Raw genomic sequence first — 15,483 nt, forward strand, 5'->3', positions numbered from 1 at the left:
CCTATGCTATACTTTTCTGTATCAATTTTTTGGATATTTATTAAGAATTAAGTAATAATTCAAACTTTTTGTAGAACCATCCAGTACGTGCCAGACTAGCCAGAGATACAGGATGGAAATTCATGTGTAGATGACTTTAGTTAATCTACGGACTAAGTATGCTAAATTCTAGTGAACTACTACTTAATATAAAGCCGAAGAAATACATGTACTCATTTAGAATCTAATTAATTCAGTCTTTATCACATCATAAATAGATTAAATGACGTTAGTTCAATAAATGTTTCGTAGACTGCGAAATACATTAATGACAATTTTTCGCGTGAAACGTAGTCGTAACCGATTCAGTGGAAAACTATTAGACTGCAGCTTACCTGAGTGACACGGTACTTACCTGCACGTGCTCGAGAAAATTAACACCGCTACACTCCTTGACGTTCAATTCCAGAGTTAACTGGCTCTTTGGTGGTATTGGCCTATAAAATACGTGAAATTTAGGTCAGTCATGGAAATGGAACATGAGAAATATATCAAATATTTACGTTCTTTTAAATGTCCAATTCCCCGATTTTAATGAAGCAATTATAATACTATATGTATACTTGGTTCCTTCTCATTTTATTATGAGGCTTTTCGGGTGGATTTTACTGTCAATAATACTTTGATAGAAAAATTGGTAACTTTTAGGTACATATTGAGTCGGTCGCTAAATTTAAGAAGCTGTTCATGGAAATCGGTGCTAGCAAACAAAATCAGCATCAAAAAGTCGTTAACATATATTATCCTGCCACGTTGTACGTGGTCATTTATTTTACAATATATAGTTTAAACTCCATTTTCAGCTTTAGTGCATTTTGCAATATGTGGGAAATTACCTTATATCGTAGGAATTTAACTTTCACGACGAAAAGGACAAAATAAATAAAAGCACAAGTTTAATAATATAGTAGAAGGAAAATTTGCAAATTACAGGAAACTGTGCCGAAAACAGGTAGCAAGCGATGAAATATATGTTCTGTAGCAGGTTTAGCCGAATGTTATTTATTTGTGAAAAAAATAATATAAAAGAACAGGTTACACAACGATTAGATTAGGATATATATTAGAAAACACTCTCAGAGTTTACATTATTTTACTACTACAAAAGGAACGGTTTTTTAAAAGTTCGAAATCGTAATTAATGTACAAATATAACATTCCAAAATTACACGGGGTTATATTAATGTGAATGGAATATCTAAGTGTTATTGCAAATAAATTTGCAATAAATGTGTACATAAATTTACCTGCCCGTGTGAGGTGCTGAAACTTCACACTTGTGTTGCTCCGGTACTGTCCGCCATTTTCTGGCTAAACGTACCATGGCAGCGGCATCCATCAACCCATATCCGAAACTGTGACTCACTGTAACAGATTCAAGAAAATTTTACTGCAGTCCACTAATTTATCTATTTTTCAATTGCACATATCTTAATTTTCGATTCACGTGTTATTAGAACGTTAATTACCGGAAATGACGATTAGTTAGGAAAAATTGATTATTGCAACACAAAACAAGTCACGTATTTATAGCATCAAAAGTCCTATGCTAATACAGTTTGGGACTTGTACACATTTCCTTTTGCAGTTTTGTAAAAGAATTGATTTAAAAGATTGGACCTATTTGTCAGCTTTCTTTGGGTCGGTGATTTTAATAAAACCTTTGGGACAAGTAGTATGCTTCTTCCTCTTTCAAAATCACCTTCCCATATAGGGTAATATACTCAAAAATTTCTGAGTTATTCAGTTCTCAAATTTTCCGCGTCACTTAAATACACTTTACGTCCCTTCAAAAGATTTTTGGATGTACTTGGAACACATGTGCACACTGTGCATCACAACAAAAACCACAAACGTTGCCTCAACGATACATCCGCAAATAATCGATCAACACAACTTCCACTTAAGTCACGCGGAAAATATCAAAAGCAAATGACTCATAAACTTTCGACTAGAAACTCATACTATATGTCGTAAAAGTTTCACTAAAATCGGCGCCCCAAAGTTGGGGTCAGAGACGGGCAAATTCATTATCTAGATAAAAAGTTTCGAATAACGAATAAAAAATAAAAGAAACATTTCGTTATTTTTACTTGATTGAACATGGTAATTCCAACTTTCATCATAATATAATATTTCTTCTAGAATGATTAGACACTTTGGAAACAATCATTGAATCTTATGAACTGTTTAAAGGTCCGGACAACGACCTTAGATACTGCTGCTTCGCACTATGTATTATTCGAATAAAATTATGCCCATCTCTGGTTGGGGTTCTCTCCCTTATCAGTCGCTATGTACCGAGCATTCGCAACATTGAGTATCTCAGACCGATTATCCTTCGAACCGCTACCCCAAACCGGATTTGCCTCTCTATTGACTGCTTATCTGCTGCAAATGAAACACTCCAGACACTTCGAACTCACCATTCCTCCCAACGGCGTTTGTCACCCAGTCCGGAGCTCTCAAGTTCGCCGGTTTCGCTGTTCTCACAACTATATGCTGCATGTCCCTCCAAGTCAGCTCTTTGTTCGCCTCGAGGGCAAGGGCGCAAATACCGGCGGCCAAGGGCGCCGATGCAGACGTTCCCGTGTGACTGCTGGTGCAATGGTTATGCAGGTCGGTGGTCACCACTTGCTTCTCGCCCGTCGAGCCGGAACTGTAAGTGGTGGCTAGGGTCGAGGAACAGGCCTCGCTGTACCATGGCACCTGACCGTTTTCGGTGGCGCTGCTGATGGACAACGTCCAGATGCTGTTCGTGTAGCCGTCGCAGTTGCAGTTGTCGTGGTCCCTGCCGCCGTTCCCCGACGCCCAGACGAAGATCGACCCTTTGCCATTGCGACCCTGGCGATCAAAGGGAGGATCTCGGTGAATCGATTGAACGTGTCCCATCGAACGTCTTCTTGTTAATTGGAGAGCGGTTAAGTAAGTTCGGATTAATTGAATTTTGAGGGTAGATCGTGACCTGAAGAATTTTAGTAGAATGTCCTTGTAATTATGAATTTTATGGAGAACGGAATGAACGATGATGGTTTCGTAGGTAATTTTCGTGTTTATTCATATAGTAAACACTCTTGTCCGTAAATTACTACACACTTATGTAACTGAACATGGAATAAGAAAGAGTTAAAATGTTACTGAAATTATGAAATACTCGAATTCCTATTAATTTTAGAGATCGTAGAGAAAATGTAAATTACGTGTAATCAGTATTGATAATAATCTTAGACATCTATCATTTCTTCAAATTTCAATCACATTTATCTAACTGAATCGTGGCATTTTAACGGTGAATTTTTTTGTACAATTCCACTGAAATTCATTTGTAATCACTTCGCTATGGTGCAGTTTTGTTGCATTGTAGTATGTAATGTAGATATATTTGTGTTGTTTGCTACTGCATGTTGGTCAAAGAGTATGCTGATATAGGAGCAAGATAACAGGTAATTTGAATTTAATCAAATTTTGAGAGATAGTAAAATTGAAGGGGTTGAGATAAGAGGTAAATAAATGTAATTTAATTTCCACTATCTCCAAGGATATAATAGGTACTTTTGCAAGTAGTGCGGTTTTTATAAGAATCTACTCTGGCCGAGTAGTAAAGGAATTGTCCATTATAAATTGTAAATATTAATATTAAGCTAAATCACAAATTATATCATGAAATTTGTCACAACATTAGAACAAGAATGATCATTTCTGATATATTGTTCACAAAACCTCATACATATTAGTAGTAAAATAGATAAAGAACAGATGAAACAGTATCAATGTACGTCTACTATAAGTAGAATTATCGCGCAATGGTCAGACATGCTAGCCAAGTCTTACGCTTCATAGTTCTTTTTAAAAAATTCTTAAAAGATTTCCATTTCGCTTTCATTTATCTATAACATTAACAGAAGTATTATATAAGTTAGGATGTATTGAGATAAGCAATACTGAACTTTTTACACTGTTAATATAATTTTGCAATTCTTTAAGTCAAGAATTGTATTTTACAATTTTTCATGCAATATTTTTTGACGATTCACTCATTACTGTTTACCTCTTCCTGTTAATATTACATTTGAATATTATTTAATATTACATATTACATTTTGAATATCAGATACGTTATGAATATTTATATTTTTCTGGTCAGCTGCAATTGTTGTGTAGTGGACATAAAAAATCGGTTTACCTGTTGGACCTAATGTGACTTATTCAATAATGAGGTATTACAATTAGGCATCGCGGTGTTTATTAGCTGCAAATGTTTTTTCCAAGTACCGCCAGTTGAAAATTGAATATACCCACGCCGCAACGACTCCGCGAAGAGTTCCTTGCAAATATTAAGCTGTTTAGCATATACGGGGTTCTGCACAAACTGTCACGAGCAGAAAGTCTCTTTATGAATATTTAACGGTTAACGTTCTGTCGGACAGAAGTGCTTTAAATACAGAAGTAATAGTAATTATATCGGAAAGACGAATACATATTTGGGAATGACTTGTGAAATTATGAAATTTTGAAAAATTATATAACATTTTCCGTTATTTTTAGAAGGGAAAATACGAGATGTTTCGAATTTAACCTGTGGCACAAGTTTATTTAAACATAATGTATTTTTTATTAAAAATAAAAATGAATTAAAAATATAAAATTAAACATTTATCGATTAGTTTAATCATATGGATACATACTGGAACAAATAAGCATAAGGTACAGACTATGAACTAAACCCTGATTGAATAAGTTATTCTTTTAGAATAAAGTGACGGAAGGAAGCAAGGAGAAGTTTCATTGGACTAAGTTAATTTGCAATATAACGTCCTGAAGTGTTTACTTTTAGAGTGTACTCTGCTTGCATATAAAACTTACTGCAGCGTACTTAATAAAATCCAGTTTCCGTGGAAAATAAATATCTATTCCGTAAGTTTATGAAAAGGAGGGAAATTTACATATTGAAATAAAGTTTATTTTTTAACCTGAATCATAAATATTTCAATGCATCAATCGATGTTGCTTGCCATTTTCGGTAAGCAAATATGAAGCTGTTTATACCAAAAACCCATTAATTTAGGAGAAATTTCAATTTTAACATTACGGAGTGTCCTACTTCGGCATAGTTAGTACGCGTGACATCTAATATCTTATGCTTGTACGGAAGGCCTGGCAACTAGTTTCGAAAAAGACGTCAGAAAGGATTGATAGGTCATTTAGAGACCGACTAGATCTCTGCATTTAGGTTGAAGGACAAAGTTTTGAACATTAAAAAGATAAACATAGTATTAATAAGTATCATTTCACAATTTTTAAATTCAAATATCTCGTAAACTAGTGTTTTTTTGGCGTAAGTACGCTACATCAATATTTTCAACCTCACGTATAAATAACTTCCTTATGCTACAATTAATTTTTTATTCAATACTTCCTACTAAAGCTAACAGTATCCACCTGCTTTATAGGTTCTATCCTCTATATCTCCTATCCACGATACTATAACCATTCGCACCTTTATTATTGAAATTCCCAAAACACCTTTAATGTCGCCCATCGAAAGGTCACGTGTACCATTCCAAGACCAACGAGGCGATGCGAAAAACCGCGATGAGCCCGATAATTTGCGTTACCTAGCGAACGTTAATGGTCCCGATAATTATCCGGGCAATCGAAAGGTGATTCTTTCGTCCGTCGAAATGGTAGTTGCCTGGGACAACCGTAACTCGATTATGTAGCGGAACGAGGAGAAAGTTCTTCGTCTAGACCCGAGCTTAACAGACTCGGCCGACCGGGAGGTCAGCCTGCAGAAAGTTTCTAATTGGCTGCTTTTAGACGAACTGTCCCCGCGACACCGCACCAGCACACATTACCATTTTAACCTTCCCCGCGGCATGTGGCCGGCATAAGTCATATGCAAATTTCGGAAGGTGCTCCGGCCGCGGGAACTCGTTAAAACACTGCCGAGGGAAAATAGAATCCAACAAAGCACGATTTCCAAAACTCCTGGGCCATTCGAGGAGTTAACACGCGGCCAATTAGCTGCGCCATTTGGGGAGGAATATGGGGGAAAGTAATTAAGTGATCGTATTTCTTCGGTGGGAGTAAGTTATATAAATAATTTAAATTTTTTAGGTATTTAATATTTCTAATAAATTCCGAGATATTTGACAGAATACTAAAAAAAAAAATATGTATGAAATATTTTCATGAGAAGTACAATTTCACAGAGTTGTAATAAAATTGACGATTGTCAATTCTGTTGTGAGTTCACGGTTGCTACGAGGCCGAAGAAATTGAGACATAAATAACCGAAAAGACCGCTCCGGCCTCTAGAAAGGTGGTCGGACGGGGCCAAGCAGAGTCAATTCACACGTGTCGGTGAAATTTTTTCCCTGTTCTTCGAGGAAAACAATGTACATTGTACTTTCCAACTCGAAGCAACGGGTACGTTGGTGGTTCTCTATATTTCGGACATTTTCAAGCCGATGCACGTGATGTCTGTTTTTTATCTCGAAGCAGTAGGTACCCTGGCAATAAATTAACGGGCTACGCGCCTTGGTGAAACTGCGCGACGGTTCTTTCATTCCACTTCTGCAAAGCACGTGTTTTCCTAAAACCGTTGGTTTCTTTTTACCTGAATCTTGTCGTGGTGGGAGTGAATTCACAATGTAACGATGGGAAACTACTTGGGGGTAGAGGAAGCCCTTTCGGAAAAATTCTGTCAGTCGGATAGCAACAGTGCGACAGAGATGTTCAGTTCACGGGAGTATTACGCAATGTTCAGGTGATATGTGCAAGTATTTGACTAAGTAAAACATCTGATAAATTGAAAACAATCGGCCCTTTCCGGGGCTACGAATTTTCCTAACGTAGGAACAACACGTTGCATTAAAAATACATTAAGTGATTCTGTCGGGTGATCAGTGTTAGTGGTCGTGCAGTGAAGTGAGTACGTATTCGGTGGAATAACCAGGACGCACTTTACGTTACAACCCTTAACTTCGGCTGGTGAGGTATACCTGCGATCACCTGCGACCAGGATCGGTTCAGTGACCTAGTGACACAGGTTTGCAAACTGCAGGTGAATTTCCGAAAGGGTGAGTTCTAATCAATTTATTGCTGATTATTATTTTTTTATTTTAACGCAAGCTATGACTTATTTCCGGCGATAATTCTGCAAGTTTCTGTACCTAAATTTTTTTTCGGGCTTTTCGAAGAAACTTATTCCTTATCAGTAACATTGTTGTCCGTTATTAAACTACGAATTTTTATACCAATAGCGAACTACGATCACTTTTCGTTCATTCTCTGTTACATTAGCTTTTCGTTCACACGTTATTCGAAAAGGAAATTTACAAATTCGTAAAAAGGAATTTACTACTCCACTTAATTGTCCAACCCGTCAGACCATATCTTAAATAAATTACACACCGGAAACAAATAATATTATTACCATAACTGTACAGCAGACTCAAAACTTTTATCTATGCTTGCAAGTCGAATAATCCTCCACTTAATTGTCCAACCTGTCAGACCATATCTTAAATAAATTACACACCAGAAACAAATAATATTACCACCACTGTACCGCAGACACAAAGCAGTCAACACCTCGAAACTCGAAAACCACAAGAACTACAAAATAGCAGATCGAGCACGGTCGTAAAGGGGGCAATAATTCAGCGACACAAAACTCCGGCGTTGTTCAATCCGATCCAGATCTCTCTAAGCTCTAAATCAATAAAAAAAAAAAACAGCTTCGTACGAAACTCAGGAGGGATACAGAGTTACCGTACGAGTGTCGAGTTTTAAAGAAATCCCCGTAGAGAGTCGGAGACGAACGAGCATCGCTAGGCTCCGAATTACAATCGTTGGTCAAACAAAGGGGTAAGAGAACAATCGTTCTCGCGCGTCACCGACGTGTACTTCGTGTTTCCAACGTGTTTCATTTTCATTAACAGTCATCCATTTAATTCGCGACTGTATCGACGGTCTAACGATCGGTTTCTTAGTTCGATGGAAACCACCACTGGCTGACACGAGACGTGGGCTCTGGTTGTCTGAGAATCGAGATAAAGGGCACCTTCCGCGTGTATCTCTCGTCTGGCGAACGCAATCGAAGAAAGAGACTCACTTCCGAGCGACTGGCTAGGCGTGTACATCGAGATAACAATGAAGTAGGCTACCTTTTTTCCCCATTGTCGTCACACTGAAAGATCCCCGGGACTGCTTTTAGGTGATACATTCCTTGGGAAATTTCATTCCCCGGGGAAACGACTATTCCGATCGTATCGCAGCGACGACAGTCAGATCACAGACTACTCTAACGTTTTTTTTTTTGTATTACCCACGGAGTAACGAATATCCCCAGTTGTTCGAGGAGAACTCCTCCGAACGGAAACTGGTTCTATACGCGGTAAAACTTTATTCTTCGATAGCTGGGTTCGGGGGGAGGGGGCGACGAACAAGGTGGGACAGAGATCGAATAAAGGAATTCCGCGGAGTCTAGTCAGGTTCCCGTAAAGGAACCACGAGAAATCTATTTTTGCGTCTACCAACGAAGGAAACGTTTGATCGTTTCGCTGGATTCGATTAGCGATAAGGGCAGGTCTGGGTTAGGTTTTGCAAGCAGCGAAATGCTTCTTGGTAACTTTGTGGACGGTTTTGGATACATTCGTTGCAAGTCGTTTTCATTTATTTCGTACTTTGATGTGTAATTAAAAGTTTGTTTTTGCTGCATCTTGTATGTGGAATATTATTAGCTGCTGATGTGACATGTTAAATTTGTTTCGCTAACCTTCGTGACTCCTTCGATGAAAGCTCTGGTGGCAAGTTCACCAGGGCCATCGACTGTTTTCCCATCATCATCCGGTCCCCAGGAGGCACTGTAAATATCGATGTGCTGAGGATTTAGACTGAGAGACCTCGCCTCGACAGCATCCGTTACGTCCCCGTCCAACATTCTTACCCCTGAAAAAAAAAATAAAATGAAAAATATTTAATTAAATTTCTTGCGTCGTGTTCGATCTATCTATTACTTCTAGACATTTACTTCTGCTTGTTAGATTACTAATATTATGGAGTAATTAAATTCGTATCTATAGCAATATCATTTTTAGAAATTAAAAGTGTAATTTGAATAACTATTATATTGAACAAGCTTTAGTAATAATAACGTTTCAATGAAAAGTAATTTTAGTAATAATAGAAACTAATATTCGCTGTTTAAATTGTAGCAGCCATGATTTCCATTACTGTATTATTGTAATTAATTCACATTGCAGTTGTAGTTAAAACAGAATCACGGTAACTCGTACAGACATTACTTCAAGGTCTGTTAGGAGTAAGCAATTCCTGGATTCCGGTGTACTAAATATTGTTCGTAACTAGAGGCCACCACCGGCTACTGCGTCGATTACAGTTTTGAACTTACTTGCAATTACGGAATCAAGGCTAATTTCGACCCTACAATTTCGGTCTCTGTGACAATACACTCGCGAATCTTGTTAAATCTGCGCCACGTTTGGGTGATTTTCCCAGTTCATAGCAAATTATTCTCTCGATCCACTAACAGCGATGTTTTATCGAGTAACACGTATCACCGAAAATGTAACAGTCACAGGATGTTAAATAACTTATTGAAAGTTCAATAGTTTTGAAAATCACTGTAGACAATTTTTTTCAGAAGAGAATCATCCTGTGGTAGTGCTATGTTTAACATGAGAACAACCGCATCAATCAAAACGACTAGTCAGTACACTTTTAGATATTACAACACTGTAATTTCTAATACCTTTCACAACTTCTATTGCAATATTAAAAGGAAGAAGTTAGTTAATTGATAAGTTTGTATATTTTTAAAAATTCATCCTGTTTATTCATCACTATTGGAATAGATACACGTTTATTGTCGGTAGTTCTAGTGTTAAATGAAAAAGAAAATAAAAACATTTTATACAGACTGTTCTTCCCAACAAAATCGATCGATAAAACAATTACGTCATAATATAAATGCGCGTATTCTAGTTATTCTCTTTTAAATTCTAGTATTTCTCAGAATTCACGCCACTATCTCGAGAAAGGATATACTCGTTAAAAGAATCAGGTTCACACGAGAACCGGAGAGCAATTTTATTTCCATCGTTATTTCAGGGGATCGAAGACTTTGATCTATAAAAATAACTCCAGCAGCTCCAACGTTTTACGACGGTGCAGCTTTTTCTTTACGTACTTCAATACGATTCTTCTCCTGGTTCAAGGGGCTGAATTCGATTCCGTGCATAGACTTACCCCCGATCCCAGCTCCGAACGCGACGCCGACCGCGCAAATGGAATTATTAGCAGTTGCAGCCACTTCACCGGCGCATCTAGTCCCGTGCCGATTACTGTCCAAAAGATCGTATCTCGGCATTGGATCCTCGTCGTGGTTGTTAACGTCGTAACTGGCCTGCGGGTCCTGTAACATTCATTTGATTCTTATAGTGAATCGTGCAACCGGTTAATTTTATTGGGGCACGGTAATTGACGGGCGGGTCTCCTTACGTTGTTATTTTATTCTCTGGATAGCGTTTAATGGCAACAGACTGGATGAACCGATGCACACTGGTACATAATATATATTTATTTTTATCAAATCAGTCTACAGTTTATTATTCGAATACTCGAATTTCGAGTTGAATAATGATCCGTTGATTGAGCGTTTGAATTTTTCAAGCTACTTGAAAAAAATGCGAGGTACTTGAATACTTGAACGACTCGAATATTCCAGCGTTCGTAAGATTTTGATTTACTTAAAGATGAATTTTCAGCTTGAAAATTTTCGAATTTCTCGAATGTATTCGACCAGATATTTAACCTTCGAGTTACTCGTGAATATTCGAATTGCTCGAATTACAATAATAATTAAAATAAGCTCATTTTCGGAAATCCTGCTTCGCCATATTGAAGTTCGAAAATCTGACTTTAAAAAAGCCCACAGATATTGACCACCTTAAAAATCTGTACGTTTCGCTAAATATAAACAAACGAGCAATGAAATTGAAAATTTATATTATTGAAATGAGATTTTGAAGGTTTTAGTTGAAGCAGATCCATAAAACTTGTAGAACTCACTGTACAAACTGATAGAATTTCTATGACAATATCGAAACATTTAAACGAAATCGGCAAAGTATTAGAAATTCCAAAAGTGGGTCTTTCATGAACTGAAGAAAATTGATTTTTCATATGTTACGACCTAATATGTAGTTTGTAGATAGATATCTCAAGGTATTTTTATCTTTTCACTTTGTTAGAACTTTTCCTTCGTTTCTTTTTTATTTAAACTTAGATAGCAGTCAAATATTATTTGGGAATTTGAAAATGTAAGGATTAACACGACGACAGACTTAATTCTGCGGATGAACTCTATATCTACGAAGTACTTCCTAAAGCAGGAAATTCTTACATTTACAAATCTTCCCCGTTTGATTTCGAGAGGGAAACGAAAGGAGAAATCGGTGAATTAATATGTGAACTAGCGAACAGTGAACTACTTTTGGAATTAGCGGGTACAAGTTGGTTACAATTTCACGAAGTTTGGGGGGAATATCGATTTCCTATTGGTTTCGATGTAATTGCTTTTTCCTTCGGGCAGTTTGCAAGAAATTGTTTTCAAGTTCTCACTCCGATATTACGGTTTTCAAACTTGTCCATACGAAATAGGAACATAGTATTTCCCGCCTGACTAATTAATTTTGCTTCTAAACGGTCGTCAGTTTACATCTATAAAAAATTTGGGAATGTATAATAAATATAGGGAGTAGAGGTTGTTGCGTTTGTGGCACTGGCTGATCATTCGCTTCTGTATCAATTTTTTCTGTTCCTCATCATAGTTCGCCTATTAACGATACTATATGGTGGGAATAACGGAGTAATTATAAGGAGACAGGCAAAACGCAATTATAAGGAGGAAGATCGAACAGCGTGCTCAGGTGAGCTGATTCGTTTATTTAACGACAATTATACTGTTCAAGTACAAAATCAAAGTCAAATCATATTACGCCAACAGTGTTTAATTTTCTATGTCAATTCTGGCGGTGCTTCCTTCATTCACCATCAGAGGATCCTGAGATAATATCTTCTCATAGGTATCAGATTCGCCTACAGTTCCTATATCTATAAAAGATGTTTCATTTAATCTTATCACCTGAATTATTTCTGCTATATTTAACATTTAGTAAAAATGTTTCCTGCGGAAGTTCCACAGTCAATGACATACAAAGATCAACTTTGCTTTTTTATTTGAAATAGCCATTTTAAAGACAGATTCAATGACCCAGAACAATAAGTCATTTAAGATCATTAAAGATCGTATGAACGAAATTTTCTGTTTGTTTTTCGGCGCTAATACGAATAAATGTTCCGTTTAATCTCCATTTTTGAAGTGCCTATCGTCACTTAAAATTTATTCTGATCTGAAAACTTAAACAAAATTATTCGTTTAGATAATATATATTCAAAACTTTGAATTTTTTATTTAATTTTCCTATGTGATTAAATTCCCCATTCAAAAACACACAATTTTAGAACAGAGGATTGTTAGTCGATTACCATTTGTTTTGTAACAGTTGTTACATTGGTCCTGTGTTATTTTTATGCCGAGTCTCCCCTACTACATTCAATTTTGTCGTTAAAAACCACAATTTGTCTCGCCAACGTACTATTTTAAGAGTGTCCATTTCAGAAATTGTTAAATACTGAAAGTATTAAATAGCAAATACCAATCTGGATGAAATAGATCTTGAAGGCTCAATAGCTTTTATTTTGACTAAAATTTCGTAACCCGAAAAATCCGGAGAGACAGAGTTATTGGATAATGTACTTCTAAGTGCCCTATACGCTGAATCGATCGCAATATTTTCGATCTCCGACCAGTAGCTTCTATTAGAATCGGGCCGTATACCCGGCCCCTGATGTGTATCAGGTTTGGATCAATATCGGAGCAGCGGCCCGTGTCTGATCATGGACCTCCATATCTACTGCAAGATTATAGAGCTTTGTATGCATTTCTCTGTGGTTGCCTTATTAACCCCTGCCGTCCACCAGTAAACATACGGTTTGCGTGCGGTTCAAGACTGCCACTCGACACGCTGGCTAATTCTGAATTCTCCCGTAACTTCGATATCACGATTGCAAACTATCGCGATTTAACCCATTTCACGGCGTAATCTGCAAAATTGCTTTTCAGCCGCTTCTGAATATTGTTTATGGTGGCAGAAACGTAATATTGTATCGGTAAACAGGACAGACAAGAAATTTAAAGACAAAAATGGTCATAAGAATGGTCGTAGTCCGTTAGAATTGAAGATAGAAGAAAATGTTAAAGAGGAAAGTTGTACTGTTCAATGGAGACAAATATGATAATATAAAAAAATTTTCTGATTGTTGTCTTCAAGGTTTTGTGTAGGTCATCGCTGATTTTTTAAATGGCACCATATATTTTTTAACTTTATAGTGTAGTAGCTGATGTCAAAACAAGTATAATCGCGTTAAGAGTCTCAAGTTATATGAATATACGAGAAGAATATGTATTGTACTTTTTAGTGCTTCCTAAATAATTCTCACACTATTTTTTATTATGTATCTTATTTTAATTATTTCTATAGCATCAGGGAAAAATAGTTTCGCATAAAAGATATATTTTTTGTAAGTCAACCGAGGATACTATTTATTTAAGGGATACACAAATTTGTTAGACTAACTAAATGAACTAATTAATCATTCTAACTTCACAAAGAAACTCAAGTCACTTGATCTAATTTAAAAAAAAAGTTGTTTTGTTTTAAAGGATGTGTAAATAATTTTTTACCCACTATATTAAAAACGCCTATTAACGGTTATGAGGTAGGAAAAAAGTAAAAATTTGTTGAACAGTCTTCTCAAAAAAACTGCTTATCCGAATGGACTTGTCTTCCTGTTAGCTGGGATAATTGACGGTCTACTGAGATTCGCTTTGTTAGAATCATTTCTTGTCGCAGCCAACTTCGAATCGGATATTTAGTATGTCAGACGATTCGCGGGGGTTTCTAAATGACGGTACAGTTTTTGGCACGGCTCGGGCATTTGTCTGTGTCTATGTTTCGCGACACTCCGTTCCGTTTGTCCGTTCTGTTTGCATCGGAGTGACAGTTTGCTCTCTATCTTTGCGTAAAGTGGAACGGACCAGGACGAATTCCTCGGGCAATTTACGTCCTCTTTCGTATCGTGAAATATCGATACATGTCAATACGATACAGTGAAACGCTCTGAATTTGTAAAAATCGTACTACGAAGTTTTTTTGTATGAATAAAAAGAAGCGAATACTAACTGCTAAATAATATTCGACGACTTTATTTCAAATTAACTTTTACATACAGTAAATCCTGGATGAGTGTTCGAAGGCTCCTCGAAATTGAACATTAAATATTTCATAAATTACTAACTATATGCGGCGGGAATAAATTTCATTGACTTCAAAATTCCAAGCTCTATCACTGTGTTAAACCTCATTAAAAAGGTAGTGTTATACTTGGGGACCTGTTCTGGTCAATGCATAGGAGTCTTCAAACACTCACCGAGGATTTACTGGACATGTAATTTACACAGAGTACACTCAAATGCCAAAAATGAGTACAATTTTCTACTTGAACATCAAGATATAAGTACGTTACTTATACTTCTGAACTTTTCTACGATTACATTACGTTTTTATTAAACGGAATTTTATTATGACATTGTAAAGTTGTACTGTACGTATCGCAAACATTTAAGTTTTTATTTTGGCTAATTAAGCATTATACTTCACAAGGTGAGTTTATTTGAAGGAGAAATTCGTTTGAACAAGCACAGAGATTTAATAGAATAAGTGGATTATAATAACTGAATAAATAAACTCACATAATTTTTGTAGAGATCCGGATGATCTTTCTCCAATCCGTCGTCAAGTATCGTGACCACGACTCCATGCCCCGTAATTCCTTCGGCCCACGCTTCCTGCACGTTCATATCCAATCCGTTCCCCCTATTCTGAAACGAAGCATCGGTATTCACATTTGTTAGTATGAACTTTTCACTAAAATATTTCTTATGTGTTATTACGAAATTGTGTTCAAAGTATACCTCGTTATCGGAGGGTATTTCAGAATTTTCGAACCGTGTAATATCGAGCATGTGTTATCGAAATACACCTGAATCTCCTTTTACGTGGTCGATGCATACCGTGAAAAAATGGACTTTGATAAAATTGATGAGAAAAGGGAATCTAACATTATTAATTAAGATTTAACGATTCAGGTTTTATTACTTTATTATCCTTGAGGAGAAACTATATTGCCATGGTCGTGGTTGTAGGGGAGTAAACTGGCAATGTGTCGTCGTAGCTTCGGCGTCTGCGCAAAAGCTGGATCGTGCTGGTGCGCCGGCGTACGCAACGTGGTAGG

General features: G+C 36.7%; 1 protein-coding gene across 2 annotated transcripts in view; it reads right to left on the bottom strand.

Moving 5' to 3' along the window:
- Positions 1 to 15,483, bottom strand: part of LOC107194154 (furin-like protease 1) — a 306,619-nt gene that overhangs the window by 36,044 nt on the left and 255,092 nt on the right. For both annotated transcript variants that reach the window (XM_015583723.1, XM_015583722.1), the window contains exons 3-8: positions 14,942 to 15,070; positions 10,315 to 10,480; positions 8,822 to 8,994; positions 2,466 to 2,883; positions 1,287 to 1,404; positions 395 to 476 (exon numbers count right to left, since the gene is read on the bottom strand). In XM_015583723.1, the coding sequence (XP_015439209.1) occupies positions 395 to 476; positions 1,287 to 1,404; positions 2,466 to 2,883; positions 8,822 to 8,994; positions 10,315 to 10,480; positions 14,942 to 15,070 (1,086 nt within the window). The remainder of the gene's footprint in view (positions 1 to 394; positions 477 to 1,286; positions 1,405 to 2,465; positions 2,884 to 8,821; positions 8,995 to 10,314; positions 10,481 to 14,941; positions 15,071 to 15,483) is intronic.

Source organism: Dufourea novaeangliae, unplaced genomic scaffold, assembly GCF_001272555.1.
Source record: "Dufourea novaeangliae isolate 0120121106 unplaced genomic scaffold, ASM127255v1 scaffold21, whole genome shotgun sequence".
Lineage (NCBI taxonomy): Eukaryota > Metazoa > Arthropoda > Insecta > Hymenoptera > Halictidae > Dufourea > Dufourea novaeangliae.